The sequence below is a fragment of the Chiloscyllium plagiosum genome, chromosome 32, assembly GCF_004010195.1.
Source record: "Chiloscyllium plagiosum isolate BGI_BamShark_2017 chromosome 32, ASM401019v2, whole genome shotgun sequence".
Lineage (NCBI taxonomy): Eukaryota > Metazoa > Chordata > Chondrichthyes > Orectolobiformes > Hemiscylliidae > Chiloscyllium > Chiloscyllium plagiosum.
The window spans coordinates 4,446,706-4,470,532 of NC_057741.1; the positions used below are offsets into that span (position 1 = coordinate 4,446,706).

Sequence of the window (23,827 nt, forward strand, 5' to 3'; positions counted from 1 at the left end):
TTTAAGTTTCTGAATATTCCTACAAACTGTAGTTCGTCCACAAGTTGATGAATTTCACAATGCTTGTTTACTAATACAGTACGTCTTCATAAATTTACAGTTCTTTTTATTATTGATGTGGTTACCCTTAGTGTGTGTTGTATTATGGTAAAGAAATTAATCATGTTTAATAATGAGAAAAATGTATTTTACTGAAATTCAGCTGATGAGTTTGAGTATTTTGATCAAATTAATGAAATGTTACAAAATATATAGATCTGCACACTAAGGGGTCCACTGTTTGAATAGACGTTTGTGCATGAATGTCTATATTTCATTTGCTCTCTTTTTATTTTCTTGCTTTCTCTACAACCATCTTGCTTAGGCTGGAGGATTTTCCAACTTCACCTACAAGTACAGTCAAACAAGAATTTCTGTATGTCAAACTAGCATGATTTCAGTTTGCATTTTTGACTTAGTGGAAACACTAACAGAACTCTTTCTAATTTAGCCCAGTATTACGTCATAATATTATGTTAGAACAGTTCAAAGGATGTATTAATTTCCTCAAAAGAATAAATATTTTACTTTTAATTTGTGCATGTATATTTTAATGCCTACTGTTCATTTACCTTAAATTAGAAAACAGACAAATTTATGATTAATGAATAATTACAAAAGCTTTTGTGGTCTTCATAGCTTCCATAATGCTGAATTAACTAACTTGTAGCTTTGCAAATTTAAACATAAATTTTTCTACTATGTATATTTTTCTATACTTAGAAAACCTTTGGTTTGATGCTACAGTTTACTTTTAACTGAAGACAGGAATTATTTGATTGAACTGGTGAACTTAGAAATATGTAAATCCAAAATAAATTGAATGCAGATAGTATTTAAACATCACAGGATATTGCTGTTCTCATATTTAAATGTAGTGTTTCTTTTATTTGTTTTGAATTTCTGACTTAGTTTCTGATTTTGGGTCATGAATAGTAAACTGTTTTGGTTTAGTATCATTCTATAATATTAGAAATAAATAGAATTATAGTTCAACATGAGAAATATTGACTGGAAGTGAAAGCTATGGTGTATAATTTCAGAAATCCCATTATAGAGAAAGATTCTACAATAAATAAAGTAAGGAAGGTGTAGAAATACTAGGGTACTCTCTGAGTTACAATTGCTCAGACTTGCTGTTTTGTTTCCTATAGCTGCGAGAAATCTTCCAAATTTTCAAATACTGTTTATGAAAGTTTATAATGTGAAGAGTAATTGATAAATTTTACTGTTCAGAAAACCAACAACAAGAGTACAAACATTTAAAGTTGCTAATTAATGGTGAAGTGGGAAAGAACTAACTTTCATAGAGGATGGTCAGAATGTGGAATTCTCTGGCACATTGCCAATTTGTTGCTCAAGCAAAGTTCATTAATTTTAAAAAAAGTCATTGTTGAAAAGAGTAATATTGAAATATGTTGGGATCAAGCAGGAAAATTGGATTAGATTGGGTGTTTAATTTATCAATAGTTTGACATGATAAATGAATGATCTGTTTCTGTGCTGAAGCATTTTGTTTCTTCCTGTTTGACATTTTCAATATTGTTGGCAGATGAATTTTGATGTGTTGTGTTTCTCTTTCTAGAACGGTAGTTAAATGCAGTATTGCCAAATCTCAGGCTCTTTATAGTGCCCAGAGAGGATTGAAGACGAACAACACAATGGTTATAAAAGTAGGAGCCATTAGTATCAATATCCCACAGCATCCTGCCACATTGCACAGTATGATGGTTCGCAGTTCTCATCAGCTCTCCAAGCAGATTTCTGATCTCATTCGTCAACCATCAACAAAGTAAGCATTTCACAAAAAAAAACCATAAGGTTTTTTTTTATTGTAAACTCATGGAGAGGTTTGGAAACCATGGTTGAAAACCAGCAGCTTCATACAAATGAGATAAACTTAACACACATATGTGAATTTATTTATGTGCATCCAAAATGTAGACTTAGTTCTTAAAAGGAGCAGCAATCCCTGTCTGAATACCACTCTGTTCCTATTTTCTTGTGCCCCAACAAAGCTTTGCATTTTGGGTCAGATTTTCTGGTCTCAGCATCTTCAGAATGGTCTTCCTGCATTAGGATTAGGATAAGCTCTTCATGTCCTGCTGATCATTGACATGATACAGAGACAAACTTGCTTTTTTTAAGGCATCAGCTGCCTTATCCTGGTAAGTATTTTGACACACTGAAAATGTTTGTGACATGTAAGCAGTTTTGATATTTTAGTGAATGGGTTATGAGGGAATGAGTGGGTGGCTATGTAGGTACATCGGTGGGTAGCTTGACAACTGGGTTTGGTGATGGGTGGGTAAGACTGCAGCTGGGGAGGGTGCTGAGGTCAAGCTGAGTCACTAGGTAGTTGGGTCATATTGTGAGAGGTTGTCAGGTTTGAGGCTAGTCAGTTTCAGTCAGGGAGTTGGTGGGCAGGTCAGGAGGAAGAGGGTGGCAGCATAGAGAGTGCTGTGCCAGTGTATGATTGACAAATGGATAAGTTGCAGATTTTCCAAGGAATTAAGTTAGGATTTTTCTGTCTGACATTTCCTGGGTAACTATTCAGTTAGTAACTCAGAATCAAAAACTTTCTTAGAAAGTCTTGGGAAACAAGAGTGTTAACAAGGGGAACAAGGTTGAATCTTTGTAGGCAATTCTCAGTGAGTTCGTGCTTCCACAGGGTTCCAAAGTGCATCTTAGGTTGTATGTCCCATCTCTTTGATCTGGAGACCCAAAGATAATGGGCTATTCCTTTCTGAACGAGTTCTAGCTAATTTAAATTAATCAATATGAACTGCTTGCACGCGCTCCCTTGGACCCTGTTCCATAGATTGACCTTTTGCTGAATGAAATATTGTTCCTGCAGATTGGATTTTAAGTTTAATTGCCCAGCACCAGGACCAGGAAGAAAATAATGGACTCTGGTGCTTCTCCCATTTACAGGCCCCTTACTCCACCTGTCTATATTGTGCAACCAACTCTGCTTTAGATTAGATTAAGATTAGATTCCCTCCAGTATAGAATCAGGCCCTTCGACCCAACAAGTCCACACCAACCCACTGAAGAGTAACCCCCCCCCCCCGAGATTCATTTCACTACATTTACCCCGGACTAATGCACCTAACACTATGGGCAATTTAGCATGGCCAGTTCACCTAACCTGCACATCTTTTAGAGTGTGGGAGGAAACCCATGCTGACACGGGGAGAATTTGCAAACTCCCACACAGACAGTCGCCTGAGGCCGGAATCGAACCCGGGTCCCTGACTGTGAGGCAGCAATGCTAATCACTGAGCCACCGTGCCACCCCTTCTTAGGTAATTCTAATTCCTTTTTTTTTGAGGGCTCTTGAAACTTTCTTGAGGGCTGCTTCATAATTTTCAGATGCCACTTTTTGGTTTCTGGAGCTCTTTTTTACATTCTCACTAACTTATTTATTAAATAATGCAGTCACATAATAGCAATTCCTTTTAATACTTGAGTTAACATTAGATATTTGGATTCGAACAGAATCAGAGGAACTAATCAATTTCCTTAATTATCAACCCTCGATAAAGTCAAAGCGCGTTAATGCTTCAAAAGGTAAGCATTAACTCCCTACACAAAACAGTATTTAAATTGGCTCAAGACCACAGGCAACAGAAGTTTGGTTTTTCAAAATAACTAACAAGTTCTACACAAAAAACGCGATCTCCCTGAACATATTCTGAAGACTGATTGATTGATTGATTAAGTCACAGTTAGTGTTTCCCTCGCATTTCTAAAAACCTGGAACATTTTAACCAGGCAGTCGCTGCACTATTTACAACATCTTAGATCTCAGTCTTACAGACTTAAATTTAACAGTTGGAAGTGTTGATCTCAGTAGCATCTACTGCATTTCACCCCAAACAGTAGCTCCTGATTTTATGCACCATTAAGATAGAAATCCCACATTTAATTTCAAATTATCCAGGTACCCTTGTTATTGAGTATTCTGTTGTTGACAATTTCAAAATGGTTCCCTCTCCTTTCTAACTTCCTCTGTCCCCACCTTACAACTGTCCCCTCCCAATCAGCTTCCTCCCTTTCATCCCAATACAGCTTTCTTCCTGGTCCCTCACTTTTTTTTTAAAACTTCTTCCCCCAACCAGTCGAGACTCCTACTTCACCCAGTCGCTTGACACCGCTTCCTTCCCCTCAATCCTTTGTAACCTCCTCATTACCCCATCACAACCACTTGCAGTTTGTTCATTACCCTAGCACTTTCTGTCTCCTCAATTCCTCACCCCTTGCAACCTTCTCATTGCCTCCCACCATTCGCAGTCTCCTCCTTTATTCTGCCATCTCATGGAGTCTCCTCCTTCCCCTGCACATCCAGTTCTTCCATCCTCCTCCTTTACCCCCATACCCTTGCAGTTTCCTACTTTCTTCACCTTATCCCTACCGCTTCCTGGCAGGCCTACTAATAGCACACAGGATTGAGAAAAACCTGAGATTGGAGGAGCAACCCCTCAGAATCTCTCTATTTTGCATATGGGGATGATCTCATTCTGGTCATGGAATGGAGCAATTCTGCCCAAGCCCAACCATGCTGAACAAAGGAGCCCTGTGATTTAGCGCTATGTGCGACACTCTGTACTTGGCTCTGCTCAGCACAGGTTGTATCTGTAGTTCAAGTTCAGCATCTGTGTCTGTAGTTCAAGTTCAGGAATATAACAGCTTGACATGATACACAATGTCCAATTTACCAACATCCTAAAAACATGAATCATGACACTTTTTTCCAACGTTATAATCAATCTCTTCATTTATTCTACAGAAGACTAAAGGTCAAAGTCATCTTTTTCTCTTGAGTTTGTTTTACTTACCAGATGTATGTAAAATTTCTGAAAGATATTCGTGCTATTTTTAGGAAAGAGTTGATTTAATTTGAATGAGACAGCACTCAGTGGCCCTTGCTACCTCCTATGGGAAATTGTTTCAAGATTTCCCAGTTTCACATTGCTTTCTTGTAAATTACTTTTGAATTTGCTGCTTGCAGTTCTATACAAAAAGAAGTGGATTGTCTTGATCTATGTTATCTAGTTCAATTCAAATCATTAAAAAAAACGCAAATCTATCATCTCCCAACTTTCTCTTTTCCAATGATAATTTTCCCAGTTGTTTTATTTTGCTCATTGTATTTCAATACCTTTATCTCCTCAATCTTATAGGTTGTTCTCAGAAGCTGTGATTTCCATTGTTGGCCTGTGGGAAATAGAACTGAATATAGAATTCCAAAGGCAGTCACATCAATAATCTATAGATAGCAAGGTTACCTCACTATTTGGGTCGAAATTGTTCTTTTCATAATAGCAACATCTGAATTATGTACTCATTGTTAGTCGAGCACAATTGTGCTAACGTCAATTTATAATTAATCAAAATCTATAAATCTTTCATTTCCCATATACAGTTGACTCTTCTGAGATTTTTGTTTTATTGACTTAGAACAGTATAGCACAGTAACAGGCCCTTCAGCCCACCATGTCTGCACCGACACAATACCATTCTAAACTAATCCCATCTGCCTGCATGTGGTCCGTACCCCTCTAACACTTGCTTGTTACATGTTTGTCTAAATGGCTCTGAAACGTTGCTGTTGTATCTGCTTCTACCACCTTCCCAGGCAACGCATTCCAGGCATGTGCCATCCTTTGTGTAAAAAAACTTGCGTTGAACATCTTAAAACTTTCCTTCTCTCACCTGGGTCTGAGAGGATTGGTATGGACTTGATGGGCCAAATGGCCTACTTCCACACTCTAGGGATTCTATGATTCACCTTAAAACTATGGCCCCTTGTATTTGACATTTCCTTCTGAGGAAAATGATACCAACTATCCCCCTATCGCTGCCTCTTGTGATTTTACTACTTTCATGTTGCTTCTTGGCTCTGACACTCTAGCAAAAGCAATCCAAGTTTGTCCAACCTTATTGTACAAGCCCTTATAGCTAACACCAATCCAGTCAACATCTTGGTTACCTCCTTTGTAGGCTCTCTGCAATCTTCCTGTAGTGTCGTGACCAGAACTGCACACATACTCCAAATGTGGTCCAACTAAAGGGGTTATATAGCCGCAACATGCCTTGCCAACTCATATACTCGTTGCCCAACTGATGAAGGCAGGCATGCTATCTGCTTTCTTTACTACCTATCCACTTGCGTTGCCACTTTCAGGGAGCTGTAGACTTTCATCCCAAGAATTTTGAGTGCTCCTAAAGATCCTGCCACTTACTGTGTATTTTCCTCTTGCATTTGACCTACCAAAATGCATCACCTCATACTTGTTCAGATAAAACACCACCTACCATTTCTCTGCCCAACTTTTCAACTGATCTGTATCCTGCTGTATCCTTTGACAACCGTCCTCACTATCCACAGCTCAACCAATTTTTGTGTCATCAGAAAACTTACTAGTCAGACCATCCACACTTTCATCCAGATATATGTTGTAAGCAGCAGAAGTCCCAGTACTGTTCCTTGTGGAGCACCACTGATCACAGACCTCCAGTCAGCAAACCACTTCATCCACAGTTGCCTTCTGTTTTCCGTGAGCAAGCCAATTTTGTGTCCAATTTATCAACTCACAGTGGACCCCATTTGATTTAATCTTTTGCATCAGCCAAATATGAATGACGTTGTCAAATGCATGTAAAACATTTTTTGTTTATCTACACTGAAATCCATTTGCCAGCTAGGCATCCAGTTTCCCATGGTATTTAAATCTTCCTGTAGCTTCCCTGTTATTTAAAAACAGGCTTTTGGAGAAGTTGAATTCTAATTCACAATCTTTTTTTTCCCTTTAAACAGACACAGCAAAATCTGCATATCCCTGCTTTATTAAATCTCACAATATCTTGGACCATGCACAAAATGCCTTTTGTGCATTTGTTTCAGTCGTCTTCAAATTTAGCTTCTGTTCTTGTGGAAATTTTTTGAAGATATGTTTATCACTGAAGTTATAAAGCTAAACAGTCAAAGCTACGATTTGTGCCATGGGACATCGTTCAAGTTATAGACATTTCTTTGACATAACAAAATAGACCTGAGTGTTGATCAAAACTATCACCTTGATAAACTGTGTCGATGCTTTGTCTTTTCCTCCTTCCATTTAATTATTATTGTTTGTAATTCCCTGTTAACCATTTCAAAATGGTAAACAAATAACCTTTTATTTGGTTACTTCCTGAACAAAATCAAGAAGAAGAAAAATCTATTTAGAACACATATTCCCATGGCATGTTTTATCAAGTTTGTGCACTCGTATGCACACAGAAAATAGGATCGTTCCACAGAAACAGTTGGCTAAAGTTGTATGCTAAAACACCACAGAAAATAGAAAGAGCAGAAAATCTTTATTTTGCCGTGCAGTTATCACAGTTGTTTCTGAACAGTGCCAAGCAGGGAAAATCTATTTAGGGCCCGCATTTGGGATGGCATGTACTATTAAAGTTTGTGCACTTGTGCAATCACAACAGAAAAGGATCTTTCCACAGGCACCTTTGGCTAAAGTTGTATGCTGAAACATCATATAACATAAAAGGAATAGAAAATATATATTTTGTCATACATTAATCACAATACTAACTGATGGCCAGAGTTTTTTTAAAAACTGCAGATAAAAGTCATTTGACTGTGACCACCATTGAATTTCCAGATAATATTTGTTGAGGTTTTTGTGGACGTAATGGCTGATCAGATGAGAGAGAGAATAACTGTTTCCAGTCTGAAAGCCTTAATAGTATTTTTTTGAATTTGCATCTGAAGTGTAAGAAAATGCTGCAACATTCTTCCAATTATTTTCTGAAGTAAAATTACCCTACGTATAATAACAATGATCACTGGTTCATATATAATTTTGATCAGTTAAGGTCAGAATTTGAAAACTTGCTTAAATGGTTTCATGATAATACTAATAGTGTAAAAAGAATCAATATGTGAATTGCAATTCAAAAATAATTCTTCTGTATTAGTATATGTTAGCAGTCACTTCTGTTCAAGAACAAAATCATTAAATGTTAATATTTAGACAATATTCAAGTATAATTTTCTTGTGTAGTGTATCGATGACAAAGGAAGATCTCTCCACTCCACAAACATGTGAGAAACCTGTTTCAAGTGTCAATCAAACACCTGTTGAAACAAATGAATTTCCTCAGCTGCCAGAAGGTTTGGAAAAGAAGCCAATTGTACTTAAATTTAGTGCCTTATTGGATGGAATTACCATTGGTGCAGCACTACTGCCATCTCTCAAAGCAGAGTACAAAATGGGCAGGATGAAAAGTCATGGAATGACAGGTACTAGTGTGTAAATTAGCACAAAGTGAATGGCTACAGTCACTGTGAACTATGAAAATTGTTAAAATTTTGCATTAAATAAATGGGAATCCTAAATTGGTTTGATTTTTTAATTTAATTTTGTAAAATCTATCCAAATTCTTGGCACTAGCATAAATGAATGCTGACATGTTCAGTAATTATAAATGTACAAGTTCTGATTTCAAAATTTTGCTTTAAGGGGCTATTTTTGATTTCATTTTCTTCAACATGGCTGTACATCTATTCATTATCTTTTTGTTGCTGGAGAATGGTTGAAATGTAAAGCTGTATGAGCTGAGGAATGAAGGAAATGTATGAAAGGGTTTGTGATTACCGAGACAATTGGAATGAAGGTGGTGCTTGTTGCTCTCTGGTAAGAAAATTGTTGTCTAAATGGTGTGCCATAGATTCCATGTATTTATCAGGGAGAGTTTGTTACAAGTTGTGATAGATAACATTTGAAGAATTCTGTTGTTAAAATGTGCTCTTCCAATCATTAGGAGCCCAAACTAGATTCACATTTGAGCTGCCCAATCACAAGCTACGTTTCCAGTCCAAAGTGACACCTGTTGATATGGCAGCGTTACCTCCGTCAGCCAGCCTTAACCTACCACAGGTCACAATGTCCGGAGAATACATCATGGAGGAACATGAGAGTTACCCAGACAAATCCTGGAATGGGGATGAGTTTCCGTTGAAACAAGGCAATTATCTGCAGGGGAACTATTTACGCTGTGTTGCTGAGGTACAGTAGAAGTTGGCAAATAAAGCTGATACCAGATTAGTAAACTGCATGGAGAATTAGGAAAAAAAATAATTTTAATGGTTTTCCTGTTTTTCATAGGTTGGTTCTTTTGAGCACAACTTGACAACAGATCTTTTGAATCAATTGGTCTTTTTGCAGAAAGTTTTCATGAAGGAGGTTAATGAAGTCATTCAGAAAGTTTCTGGTATGTTTTAAAAAAACTTTCAATTTGAAATTAGCTTTGAAAACAATTTGACTTGCTGCTCATGAAGATGTTCTCATCCTTTTGAATATAATCATAAAAGATCTGTATTTTTTTTCCCTCTGTTAAGAACCTTGAGGCATTCTAGCTGTTTTAAAAGCAGGATGTAAGGGCATGTTGTTTGCCATGAATATTATGAAAGTTCCAAAATTAGTGTATTTAATTTGGCCTTTAAGGGAAAATGAATTCAAGCATTTAAATTATTTTGTTATTTTCTGTTTCCTTTTAATTTCTGTTTTGTCCTTGTCAGACGACTAAGAACGACTAGTCTTGAGATATTTGCTCTGTGCTATTGTGCTTCAATAATCTTTGTTTAACTCTGTCTTTTTAAGTGTCAAAGTGTCAATTATAATACTGCAAAACTATTTAGTAATGCTTGATCCAGGGTAGGTAACTGTTTTAAATATATTTGCACTGCTATTGCAGTGGATGGCTCAATTACCCAGCACAGTGGGGTCATATTGGGAAGCAAGCAGCACTAGTTAACATGTTGAGTTACTAAAAGATGGGATCTATTCATGAATATTTCTTTAGCCATGGCTTTCTCTTCCATGATTTCATCAGCCCATCAGCAGTACCTTGAATTAGTATATTTGAAATTAAAACTTTGTTTCACGTGCATCCCTTTATAAGGAATGTCAAAAATTAACATTAGAAAGCATATTTATAAAACGTGTTTATTTGCAGGAGGGGAGCAACCTATCCCACTATGGAATGAACATGATACATTAATGGATGGAGAAAAGCCAAAGATTCTGTTGTATTCTTTGAATCTGCAATTTAAGGTAATAACTTTAGTTACAATAAAATTCAGAGAAAGTCATGGAAGCTATTATGTGATAACGAGTTTTGCAAAGATTTATAGCTCTGGTTGAAGGTTTGCTCGCTGAGCAACGAATCTTCTAGCTAAGCGAGCAAACCTACATCCAGAACCTTAACCTGCAACCTATTATGTGATCCACTTTGCAATCCTTTTGAAAAGATATCGCCTTCTGTAAGTAAATTTCAATTAATTAATTTATTTATTCATTCTTTTAACACATTCATATTGGGCTGGATAGCAAGAATTAGGAGACTTAGCTTTATCCGCCTGCTTCAGTTGGCAGTGCACAGAGGGATTGGATTTTCATCATGTGGGAGTGAGGATGCAAGTGCAGGCGACAGTCATGCCAGCTGGAAAAGAGTTTAGAGGCAGTAACGGGCTAATGGATGCTGGTGTGAACTGCTTAAAAGGCTTGTCTTGGGAAACCTCCAGCCCATGCTTTGGCATTTCCAAGCCCATTCAGCCACTTTAGAAAATCAGTGAAGCCTTAGTAACAATGACTAGTGACTCAGCCCAGACATTCATTAGAAATAACTGAGCATCAGGGTAAGCATTGCTTTATTGTCAGCTCAGGCATTCTGATCTCTTCTGCCAATTGCATTTTGTTTATTTACACAAGGTAGAGGTTTCAAGTGCATATAGTTTCTGGTGCATACAGTTTCTGCTGTTGATATTTTCAATGGCTTAGGTGATTGACAATATTATTGTCCTGTGGTGAAGACTTTCTTTTAAGAAAATGGAAAGATAAGAATTACGTTTTTTTAAAAAACTTTTTAAACACTACTTACAGTTGCTATAGTTTTCTAAATAGTGGGTGACCAGGCACAAAGGTGTAGTAGCTGGGTATGGGAGAGTATGAGAACCATGCAAAATGGGTTGGTGGCTTGTAATGGAGTTTGAGGGGCAATGCGGTATTGGGTAGAAAAACGTACTTTGGCATGGGAGCATGGATAAGATCTTTTGAACGTTGATGCAACAGAATCTGTGACATATGTAGCCATACATCCCAAAGACTAGTGAATTGTGAATTAGTATATCCTTGCGGCTGTTTGCAATAAGCTAAGTACTGACCATACGCAACCAACCAACACCTGCAAAACTCAAAACATGGTATCCAACATAAGATGTGATTTTGTAATTGAAAAGGATTTACTGAACAACCCAAATGTGCTTAGAATTACACTAGTAACCAGTTTAGGGTTGTCACTCAGATTCCGAGTTTAATATATTTGCATTTGCATTTTCTGGAAAATAGATTAGTATGTAGAGCTTTGTTCTTTATAAAAAACAATTTATGAACTTTGTGCCTGTTACAACTCAATGAAACAGAGCCATTCTTTTGTACCTTTGTCAGGGATGTTGTTGGAGCTAATAGCCTTTGTCGTATCCTGTGCCCTCGCCTGTTTTCTTGATTTCTGTTTTGTATTCTTTCATGGATGTGGCCATTTATTGCCTATTTCTAATTCCTGAGGGGGCATTTTGCTGTGGGTGTGGAGTTACGTGTAGGGCAGACTAGGTAAGGAAGTCAGATTTCCTTTCCAGAAAGACATTAGTGAACCAGATGGGTTTTATGACAGTTGACAGTTAGGCCTGTTTTTTTATTTCCAGATGTTTATTAAATACAGATTTTATTATCTGCTGTGCTGGATTCAAAACATGTTCCCAGAACCTAGCGTTCTGAATTACTAGTCCAGTGACATTAGCACTATGCCACTGCCTTTCTACTTGGAGTGCATCAAATTGTTTGAAGAATGCCATCTGTAATGCTGAGGAACTCGGGAAGAAGCTGTTGTGGATCGATTTCTGGCTGAAGACAGATACAAATGCTTCAGCCTTGTCTTTTCATTAAATGCTGGACTTCCCCATATTTGCAGATGTGAGACATATCTTAGAACCACCACCTCCTGTTATTAGTTAGTTGTTATTACTTGTCCACTATTGATCATAACTGGATGCAGCAGGACTGCAGAGTTGAGACCTGATCCATTGGTTCTGGGGTCACTTTGACCTGAATATGGCCTAATTCATTTCTGGAGTGAAAAGGAAACATGCTTGTGAAGACAGCAGCTCCAAGCTGTAAGTGATTTGAAATCTTGTCTTTGTTGTGGGAAATGAATCCATATAAAGATGTTGGGTCAAAAACTTGAGATAGTACAGTATAATGGTACTTAATAACTTTTTTTGGAATATTTAACAAATCAGTCTTTCATAATGAGCCTTTCATTTTAATAACCAATGTGTATGTGTAATGTTAGCTTATTCAAAAATTTCTCTGACTCCTTAGAGTAGCACATAGCATTTTGTGATCGTATCAGGGTCTCCACTAGACTCTTTTGCAAGTCCCAAATCCCAGTTGGACTCCATATCAGATTTTTCAATATTTTTCAACTTGAATTTACATGATAAAAAGCAGTGATTAGTAGAATACTTACTAGGTACTGGAAATAATATTCTGTGATGCATTTAGTTTGTTTCTTGAGCTGCTTCTTGTTGAAAAATATATATGCTACATTGATTTTTGATTGATTTTGCATTTTTGGAGTTATAGAGCAAATACTTTAATTGATGTTGCATGTAAAGGTGAATTTATGACCTGCATATTCCATTTCGATCAAACTTTGACAGTGTTAAAATTCGTCACGAAAGTATTTAAGCCAATACTATAAATTTAAATAAATGAAAATTGAGAGCCAGAAAATGGTAACTATGTTGTGAATTCTAAAATCTGTGTGTACTGTGTTCATTTCTTATTTAGGGCATCCAGGTTACAGCAACTACCCCTTCAATGAGAGCTGTAAGACTAGAGACTGGATTAATTGAACTGGAACTTTCAAATCGCATCCAAACGAAAGCTCAGCCTGGTGCAGGTCGTAACAGCAGCTATCTGAAATTGTTTGGTAAATGTCAGGTTGACTTGAACCTGGCATTAGGACAGATTGTCAAGCATCAGGTATATTTTACCACATTCAGAATGTTAACTGTATTACAATAAATTGCATTATATTATAGTGCATATGTATTGACATTAGAAAATAAATTGTTTTGATCATGAATCGTGAATATATAAAATGTATTATTCCGCCCCTCCTTCTTTTAAAACTATAAAGGTTTTCTAAATTGCTTAATTCTTTACACGTATTCTTGAAACATGGACATCACAGTCTTATTTATTACCATCTATAATTGGCCTGAAAAGGTGGTAGGATTTGCATGCAGATGTTAATCCCGTGATATTAGTTATGGGTGAAAGGTCTTTAAAGAATACTTTCTTCAAATGATATTCATGAGCTCTTTGGGTTTATATACATTTCAGAAATAGTGAGGATTGCAGATGCTGGAGAAGTCAGAGTCGATTTGGTTCCAGAAATGGAATAGACCATCGGCAGGTCAAAGTGACTGCAAAACCAACAGATCAGATGAAGGGATAAGCCTGAAACATTGACTCTCTTGCTCCTCAGATGCTGCCTGACCTGCTCTGCTTTATATACATTTATTTTCATTTTTTTGTTGTTTGTTGTTGATAAATAATAAAGCATAGTGACATTTCAGCCTGTTCTGCCAGCACACAAAATGCCAGAATTATTGAGGTCAGTTTCAAAGCATCTTGATTGGCATTCATTGCAACCCTGAATATTTACTCTTTCCATCACTAACCCAACATATTTGCAATATGTACCATCTGCGCAATATTCAGCATTTCTCCAGGCTTCTTGGACAGCATCCACCAAATTCTTGAACTCCAGCATTGAGGATAACAAAAAGAGCAATTGTATGGGAGCACTGAATTCTTATTTGAAAAAAAAATTGCCATTGCTTCATTGTCGCTCAGTCAAAATCCAAGAATTACCTAGCCAAATCTACTATGGGTGTGCATTCATTACAAACTGCAGTGGTTCAAGAAGGTTTTTCACCACATCATCTTAAAATTAATTGGGGATAAAAAATAACTGCTGGTCTTGCCAACAGCATCTATAGCCCGTGACTGAATGTGGGGGAAGCTTATGTAAACCAGATTAGTTGGTCCTCCACTCCATTGCAATTTAGAGGGGCATTGGTGCAGCATGACTGCATAATCATGGTTACTGCATTTGGAAAAAAATTAAAATGCGGTTCTCCACAAAATGGTGAAAAAAGGTCAAAATACAAGTGAGCATAATTGATTTATGTTTTACAGCAATTATAATTGTTATTTAACAGCCTAATTCAGAGGTTAAACAGTATTCTACTAGACTCTATCTATTAGCAGAAAGCTACCTCAGGAGTCTTCAGTTGCTAAGATTATTACACATGGTCACCTCAGGCAGCATATTCCACAACTTTCCATTGCTTGTCTATCCAGTGTCCCTATTCTTAGCTTTTAATACCCACACAGTTTTGAAATTATGTAAAATGTTTAATTAGCATTCATTTTATCTGTACCCTTTTGAATCTTTGATTTTTCACACATTGCAATCTTCTATCCGATGCATATATTCTTTGCTTTGCACACCTTTGCTTATAATCTTGGTGTCGGTATATTAATTTACCCCTGTGCATACATACTGGTATTCCCACTATGCATTGATAAAATGAACTATACACACGCAGTGATTCTATACCAATTCACTAATACCTCTTCTCCTTTTAATTATTTAAGATTTATTTTGCTTTGCTTTGACTCTGCTGGTGACATCAATGAACTAATCAGTGAATGGTCTGATTAGTTTTTTTTTGACCTTGCACTTCTTCCCCTTTCCTATTCTTGTGACCTTACATGTGTTCATTTTAAATGTGTCACTTGTCAGCTTGTTTAGTTGCCTTTTTATATTTTATCTCCTGTTATTTCTAATCCTTTTTTCTTTCACCCTTTGAAGAATTTTTAATTTTATCATGTTGAGAAATCATTGAGAAACAAAATGATCCCATATTAATACCCACTGCACCTCTTTAATTAACTTTTCTCTTTTCTGATATTCAACAACACTTCTATATTCATGTGATATATAGTCTCCTCTGGCTGAGTAAATTTCTGGTCTGCTGCAAGAGGAGCTCCCTACCTCATGGCTTCTGAAATTTAGGACTTCTCTTTTCTATGATACCATGTCAAAAATCTAGCTGAAGTTAAATATGTGGTTGTGCAATATTACTCATTCATTTTACCACAAGATTAATTATCTTTTGAAGTTCAACAGCTTGATCTTCCTCCTATAAAATTGTTCTTAGCATTGTTACTTATGTGTTTCTTGATCTCTATGTTACCTTTTCATGTTTTATTTCCTACAGATTTATAGGTTTACTAGCCTATAAATCTTAAAATCACCTTTTGCCCCTTCTTAGAAGCTGGCAGCAGGGTTAACCTTGATCAGACTCCAATATCAGGCAGAATTTTCCCAAAGAATCTTCACTTACTGTGGCTGGAAATGCCAGTTGGCAACACGCATGGTCAACTGCTGGAATTCTTCCATGCAGAAGGAAGTTCATTAACAACCTAATTACTGATATTGTCGTCCTGAGCAGAATGATTGCCTTCCCCTGAGAGCTGCCAGCCCAATTTGGCACCATTTTTCTTTACCTTAGTGTAATGTATTGTGATACAAATGTGTATTTCATCTCCATCTAATTTCTAAGTTTCATGAACTACACATTTCTCAATTTATCTTCAATAAAAAGTTACTTATTTATTATTTCTCTCAGTGCAAAGCAGTGCATATTGTAAATTAATTCTTCAAACAACAGCATTATATTATTGAAACAAAAACAGAAATTCTGGAGAAACTCAGCAGGTCTGGCATAATTTGTGAATGGAAAGAGTTAAGGTTTTAAGACCAGTGACCCTTCTTTGAGTCAGGAAGCATCCACAGTTCTTTGTTATTGGAGACTCCGTGGCATTTGTAACACCATTGATTTTTCTTTTAGGATCAAGAGTTTTACATCAGCTAAGCTTCTCTTTTAATTTATTGAGTGAAAATGTTGAAGGTTAAGTTAGTCTATTCACTTGTTGTTTTATCCCCGTTGTACTCGAGCACCCAACATTCTTCTGCCTTCGGTCTGTTCTAGTTTAATAATTTTCATTGTGTCTTAGTTTGTTTGCCCTCGGTTTAATTTTTGATTATTGAAGATGTTTTATTCCTATTGCTTATGTCCTACTTTAGGTCTATGAAGAAGCTGGTTCAGATTTTCATCAAGTAGCGTATTTCAAAACACGGATTGGATTGAGGAATGCGCTTCAAGAAGAGATCAGTGGTGCTTTTGATAGGGAAGCTGTTCTCATCACACTTAGTCGACCAATAATATATGCACAACCAGTGGCTTTTGACAGAGGTATGGTTTTTCAGTCAATAGAAATATAACTAACTTCTGTTAGCCAATGCCCAAACCCACTAACCTAACCATGCAAGGTAGCTCAACCAAATTCTTCCTCAGTGCTGCCGTACTCTCCGGGATCCTTCTCTGGGTGTCACAATTCCCAAATTGTCCAGCAATTTCAGTTGTGTGGAATTCTGAAACCTTTGAGGAGAAAGTGAGGTCTGCAGATGCTGGAGATCAAAGTTGAAACTTTATTGCTGGAACAGCACAGCAGGTCAGGCAGCATCCAGGGAACAGGAGATTCGACGTTTCAGGCACAGGCCCTTCTTCAGGAATGAGCAGAGAGTGTTCAGCAGGAGAAGATAAAAGGTAGGGAGGAGGGACTTGGAGGAGGGGCGATCACATTTCCAACGCCCCTCCTCCAAGTCCCTCCTCCCTACCTTTTATCTTCTCCTGCTGAACACTCTCTGCTCATTCCTGAAGAAGGGCCGTGCCCGAAAACGTCGAATCTCCTGTTCCCTGGATGCTGCCTGACCTGCTGTCTTGTTCCAGCAATAAAGTTTCAACCTCAATTCTGAAACCTTTGTCAATCCCCATATCTCTCCAATTGGTGCTTTCACACTCAAGGGTTTTTGAGCCATTGCCATCAAATCCCAGCTTCTGTTCTTCTATACTTTCAGACACCGCATGAATTATTCAGTGCCATCAGATTTTGTGTTGGCGTTCCACCACACAGTTCTGGCAGAAAATGATGTTTTACTTTTCAGCTGCTGCAAAAGCAGCAAACATCAAACCCTACAGTATTTAAAGATCCATCAGTGAGATGAAATCTGCCACTGAGTCAATTTTACTCTGTTAGTAAGCATCTTTCCTCCAAAGTGTTGCTGAAACTCATTACTTCTATCCTAATTCTGTTGAACATTAGCATTCCTCTAACTAAGCATAGTAAACCTCAGTTTCTCGCTATCCTGAAACCTACAACTTGTGCATTCAAGGCTTTAAAAAAAGATATGGTATAGAATATGTCACAATAAAGGATATACAGTTTTTCTTTTGGAAAACTGTCAAAGTTGCAGAATTTGATTCTCAAAACTTGAATTAAAAATTCCATACTAATTCATAAAAGCATATGACTCATTTCAACCATTGGCCTTGATAAAACAAGGTGGATTCCATAGCATAATAACATTTGCTTATTCACCAGGTGCAACACCACACCTTATCATAAGTGGAAATCAACATTTCAAACTAATGTCCATAAGAGTAGATTGAATTATATATAGGTATTTCTAAATTAATACAGAATTGGGAATGCACCAGTGCAAATTTTGGAATTTGAAATAGTAGTTGCAGCTTTCAATCCCAGACAGAATATTTTGACATTGAAGTTTGACTGCAACTTTTTGAGTGAAGACTTTTAATGATCATTTTGTACTCAAGCTGGTGCTGTATAATAAGGTAAAATATATGTATCTCATCTTGGCCATATCTTAGAATTGAGAGTCTCACAATAAACCTAAATACTGATTTTTAGATTCTTACGTTATATTGCAAATGAGTTATATGTTCGATACACAAAAATCCGTGAAGAATTGAAAAGTCTATTTAAGCATGCAAAAACAAATATGATTATATGAATGTTTAAATTTGATTATTAATTTATTCATCACTTTTCATTTTGAAGCTGTCCTTTTCTGGCTGAACTACAAAGCTGCTTATGACAATTGGAATGAACAGCGGATGGCACTGCACAAGGACATCCATGTGGCTACAAAAGAAGTTGTTGACAAACTGCCTGGAATCCAGCAGACCTCTGCTCAAGCATTTGGCACACTCTTTTTGCAGCTAACTGTGAATGATTTGGGTATCTGCTTACCTATCACCAGCACTGTACAGGTAGCATACTAATACGCTGCAGCAGAAACAGTCAACTCAACTGCTATTTGCTATTTAATTTCTGTCGTGCTGCAACTGAACACTCGTAACATACCAAAAAAGAATAGGATAATTTAAGATAATAAGCAGTTGAATATTATGAGTGTTCAGTTGCAGCACGACAGTTTTTCTTCCTTTTGAGCGGTTTTCTTGCATGAACACTGATTCCTTATTGAAACAGTTTTTAAGGGCCAGAATCTCCCTCTAGTAATCCAAATAGTCATGCTTTTCGACAATTTTGCTTTCTCAACTGCAGGTGCCATGATGCTATTTTTTAATTGCTATTTTAATTGCTAAAGTCTTGCTGCAGCTAGAGTGCAAACATCAGAGCTCAGTCCTGGGACCTTGCTGTAATGGTTCAGCTACTCTCTGATTTCAATATCTTGGTCATCATTGAAGTTCATTTGTACTTGATTGAAATTTACCTGTTGGCAGAACTTTCAGATTTTGTAAACAGTTCAATTGGCACTCTCTTCTCCTCACATCCCTATCTTTGTTCCTCTTCTTCATATATTGGGGAAAATGTCTTGGCATCAGTGTGTATCCATTGCATCTGAAGTGCCATACTCAAAAACAATGTTCCATTTTGTTTCAAAAATCTTTACTGAATTTCATGTGCAAGGGACTTGAGTTCATAAGACTGAGCAGAAATTAGGCCATTCAACCCATCGAGTCTGCTCCACCATTCAATCATGGCTGATAAGTTTCTCAACCCCATTCTCTTGCTCTCTCCCCTAAACCCTTGATCCCCTTCATTCTCAAGAACCTATCTCAGTCTTAAATATACTCAATGATCTGGCCTCCACAGCCTTCTGTGGCAATGAATTCCATAGATTCACCACTCTCTAGCTGAAGAAGTTTCTCCTTTTCTCCATTCTAAAAGGTCTCCCCTTTACTCTAAGATTGTATCCTCGCATCCGAGTCTCTCCATCAATGGAAACATCGACCCAACATCTGTCGTCTCCAGGCCATTCAATATTCTGTAAGTTTCAATTAGATCCCCCCTCACCCTTCTAAAATCCATTGAGTATAGACCCAGAGTCCTCAAACTATCCTCATATGCTAAGCTTTTCATTCCTGGGATCATTCTCATAAACCTCCTCAGTCCAGGACCAGTACATCCATCCTGAGATATGGGTCCAAAACTGCTCGCAATACTCCAAATGTGCTCTGCTCGAGCCTTTTTAGAGCCTCAGAAGGCTTTTATATTCAAGTCTTTTGAAAATAAATTCCATCATTGCATTTGCCTTCCGAACTATTGACCCAACCTCAACCTTGAGAGAATCCTGGACTAGAACTCCCAAGTCTCTTTGCACTTCAGACTTATGAATTTTCTCCCTATATAGAAAATAGTCCATGCCTCTATTTCTTCCCACTATGAAGTGCATGATCTCATACTTTCCCACATTGTACTCCATCCGCCACTTCTTTACCACTTTCCTAGCCTGTCCAAATCCTTCTGCAGCTTCCCCGCCTCCTCAATGCTACCTATCCCTCTACCTATCTTAGTATTGTCTGCAAACTTAGCCAGAATGCCCTCAGTTCCTTCATCTAGATCATTAATGTATAAAGTGAAAAATTGTGGTCCCAACACTAAGCTTTGCGGAATACCACTTGTCACCGGCTGCCATCCTGAGAAGGAGCCTTTTATCCCCACTCTCTGCTTTTTGCCAGACAGCCAATCTTCTATTCATGCTGGCACCTTACCTCTGACACTAATGGGCCCTTATCTCACTCAGTAGCCTCCTGTGTGGCACCTTGACAAAGGCCTTCTTGAAATCCAGGTAGATAACATCCTTGGTCTAGCTTACCCATTACTTCCTCAAAGAATTCTAGCAGATTTGTCAGGCATGACCTCCCCTTAAAGAAATGATGCTGACTTTGTCCTATTTTGCTATGCACTTCCAAGTATTCAGAAATCTCATCCTTCACAATGGATTCCAGGATCTTACCCATGACCAAGGTTAAGCTAATTGGTCTGTAATTTTCTGTCTTTTGCCTTATTCCCTTTTTAAACACGGGTGTGATGTTGGTGATTTTCCAGTTCACTGGCACCTTCCCTGACTCTAGTGATGCTTGAAAGATCATCATTAATGCCTCCGCTATCTCTTCAGCTACCTCTCTTAGAACCTAGTCAGGCATGGCTGCCTCATCCTCCCAGTAGCATGCTTCTTTTTCCTCGGGATGAAACTCTGCTGTGTCTCCTGAATTACTTTGAGAGGCCTCCGCCATTGCTGTCCCAAAGTCTTTCCTGCTGTGCTCCTCTCAGTGTCAATTCTATTCAGCTCCTCCCTCATGCCTTTGCAGTTGCCTTTATTCAGCTGTAATACCATAACATCTGATTCTCCCCCTCAAATCGCAGAGTAAATTCAATCATATTATGATCACTGCCTCCTTAGGATTCCTTCATCTTAAGTTCCCTTATCAAGTCTACCTCATTACACAACACTAAATCCAGTACTGCCTGTTCCCTAGTGGGCTCCACTACAAGCTGTTCCAAAAAGCCATTTTGTAGACATTCCACAAATTCCTTTTTTTGCAATCCATTATCAACCTGATTTTCCCAGCCCATCTGCATATTGAAATCGCCCATGATCACTGTGACTTTGCCTTTCCTACATCTTTTCTATCTCCCGGTGTATCTTGGGCCCAGCTCCTGACTACTGCTTGGAGGCCTGAGACTTTTCACTACCAACTTTCAATTACTCTGCATGAATAGAATCAACCAGAAAGCAGACTGTGCAATGGCTTATAATAAGCACAAAGGGCAAAGTCACTAGATTTTAGGTCCAGCAAATCTCACCTGCATTCATGCCTTCAACTTTACTGCTATAAGTTGCCAAATACTGATAAACTGATCCCAAATGCTTTGACTTTAAATTTGTGTTTGTATGCTACTGCCTGTGTTCCAGCTGTCACATTTCCCCATGTCACATTTCTTGTACATTTGGTCCATTCTCCTTCCTCTACTCATATTTGATTTGATACCTCAGCCATCTGTAAACACCGTCAAAGGAAACTTAAAACTATTTATTCAGCAAGGAACGACAAAAACTGATACATTGTGTAACATTTTTAGTTTAACCATTTTTGAAGATAACATATTGATATCATGCAACATTGAATAACAAATTCATTAGAATTAAAACTGGATCAAATTGTCCCAGTTTAGCTTGAAACTTTGGATTTGAATTCACAAAACCTAGCTTGTGATTTGTTTTGTCATAAACCTAAAAGAAATAGGCTATTACTTTGGTGTTGCTGTTATCAATTTAACATTTTTAAGTTAAAACTTAAAAATTATTATTGATATTGACAGTATTAACATTGTTGTGCTATTCTTCTGCTACCATTAAAAGCAAGAGTTCCAATCTCCATTAAAATAATGATAAAGTGATCAGTTAATTCCAGGCTTATTTACAATAAAAAATGTATTCAAATTACAGCAAATACAAAATGCAACCTTATTGTGAATAGCTGAAAGACCTTTTATTCTGTTTATTAAAATTGGGAAGTTCAAACCTTTGCTTGCAGTCCCTGCACCAAACTCCATTCCTTAGCTACAACTCCTTGGCAATAACCTGTGATTAAGTCAGTTTGCAACTTTAATGTCATGGCTGATCCCAAGGTAACCTTCTGCCTTCAAACTAATTGCATCACTAAGACCATCTGCTTTTATCTCTGTAAGATCTGATTTTCACATCTGTTGTAGTAGCTCATCTGCTGCTGAAACCCTCATTTATACCTTTTGTTACCTCTTGACTCAACTATTCCGTATTATTCCTGGCTGGTCTCCCACACTTTACCCCTTGTGTACCTGAGGCCATCCAAACCTCAACTGTCCCTGCAGTAACACTCCTGTTCTCCTTTTCATTTGTGTACTTGCTGGCCTGCATTGACCTGTCAGTATTTCAGTATTATGTCTTGAAATTCTCATTCTTGATTTCAAATCTCTTCATGGCTTTGCCCTTTCCTATCACTCTAAGGTCCTCCAGCTATATAACCATCTGAGATAGTTACACTCATTAAATTCTGACCTCTGCAACTCCACTTTTAATTGCTACAGTATTGGCAGTCATGTCTCCCATTGTTTCAACTTCAAGCTTTGAAATTCCTTGTTTAAACCTCTGTCTCTCTGTATCTCATTTTCCTCCTTTAAGGCACTTAAAATCTGTCTATTTGACCCAGCTTTCATCTGATCTAATATCATCATTTCTGGCTTATAATTTGTTTTATAGTGCCACAGTGAGGTGTCTTGGGACATTTCATTCTGTGAAAGGAAATACATAAATATATTTCATGTTGGACAATGGAAACTTTTGTTTGACAATTAATTTTGATTGGTTTTGGCAGGGTAATCACAATATTGATTTTGATCCTGGGTCAGCTATGGTTCTTACGATTGAGAGCACTTTGATCACCGCTTGTTCATCTGAATCCCTCGTCAGCAAGGGTCACTTCAAAAATTTCTGCATACGGTTTGCTGATGGATTTGAAACTAGTTGGGATGACTGGAAACCAGAACTACAGGGTGATATAGTAATGAATGCTTGTGAGTTTCTACTTACTTATAGTCTTGCTTTATTTCTTTCTCACTCCAAGCCCTATCCCCATTGCAAACTGTATTAAAAAGAATGGACAAAGAGACTGCAAAAATTTGATGTTCTAGAAGTCCTGTCAGACCTAAAACGGAGATATATGTACATTTCCAATGCAAGCCGTGCAGATAATCATTTCAGTTAGGTTGTTAGTGCTGGGGTAGGAGCTTATGCAGACGTATGCAGAGTAGGCAACTGGGGAGGTGGTGACATACTGGTAATATCACTGAAATAGTGATCCAGAGGCCAGCCTGGGACTGGATCCTGTTCTGGAGACATGGATTTGAATCCCAGCATGGCAGTCAGTGAGATTTAAGTTAAAAACCACACAACACCAGGTTATAGTCCAACAGGTTTATTTCGAAGTACAAGCTTTCAGAGCGCTGCTCCTTTGTCAGGTAGCAAGTGAGGCAGAACCAAAGAACGCATAATTTATAGTAAAAGATCAAACTGACTTACAACTGATGCAATATATTGAACAAACCTAGTTTTGCACTTAGAATGGGTTGCAGGTTTCGATTCATTAATATGTAAATCCCAGAATTTGTTTCAAGTCACATTCCCAAGATAACTTAAGGTTTTATAAAAAAGTGAAATCTCAGCTCAGACAATGCATTAACGGTGTGAGATTAGAATCTGTCTGTATTCCAACCTTGAGTCAGACTGATTCTATTTCCAAAGTGAGAATTTATAAAATGTCATGTGGACTGACTTCCTGCAAATTGTGTGCCTTTTGAACAAAATAGAATGTATCTGAAAATACAAATCTGCAAAATCACCCCATAGACTTGTGTGTGTGCGCGTGCAT

The 23,827-nt window shown here is 37.6% G+C and overlaps 1 protein-coding gene across 11 annotated transcripts in view; it reads left to right on the forward strand.

Annotated features, from left to right (window-relative positions):
* kiaa1109 (KIAA1109 ortholog) overlaps positions 1–23,827 on the forward strand; it is a 420,067-nt gene that overhangs the window by 294,498 nt on the left and 101,742 nt on the right. For 10 of the 11 annotated variants that reach the window (XM_043674034.1, XM_043674040.1, XM_043674039.1 and 7 more), the window contains 10 exons: positions 365–415; positions 1,625–1,831; positions 8,112–8,350; positions 8,872–9,116; positions 9,216–9,321; positions 10,066–10,163; positions 12,957–13,151; positions 16,333–16,501; positions 18,171–18,382; positions 22,775–22,973. In XM_043674034.1, coding sequence (XP_043529969.1) covers positions 365–415; positions 1,625–1,831; positions 8,112–8,350; positions 8,872–9,116; positions 9,216–9,321; positions 10,066–10,163; positions 12,957–13,151; positions 16,333–16,501; positions 18,171–18,382; positions 22,775–22,973 — 1,721 coding nt within the window. The remainder of the gene's footprint in view (positions 1–364; positions 416–1,624; positions 1,832–8,111; positions 8,351–8,871; positions 9,117–9,215; positions 9,322–10,065; positions 10,164–12,956; positions 13,152–16,332; positions 16,502–18,170; positions 18,383–22,774; positions 22,974–23,827) is intronic. The other variant, XM_043674038.1, reaches the window with a different exon arrangement.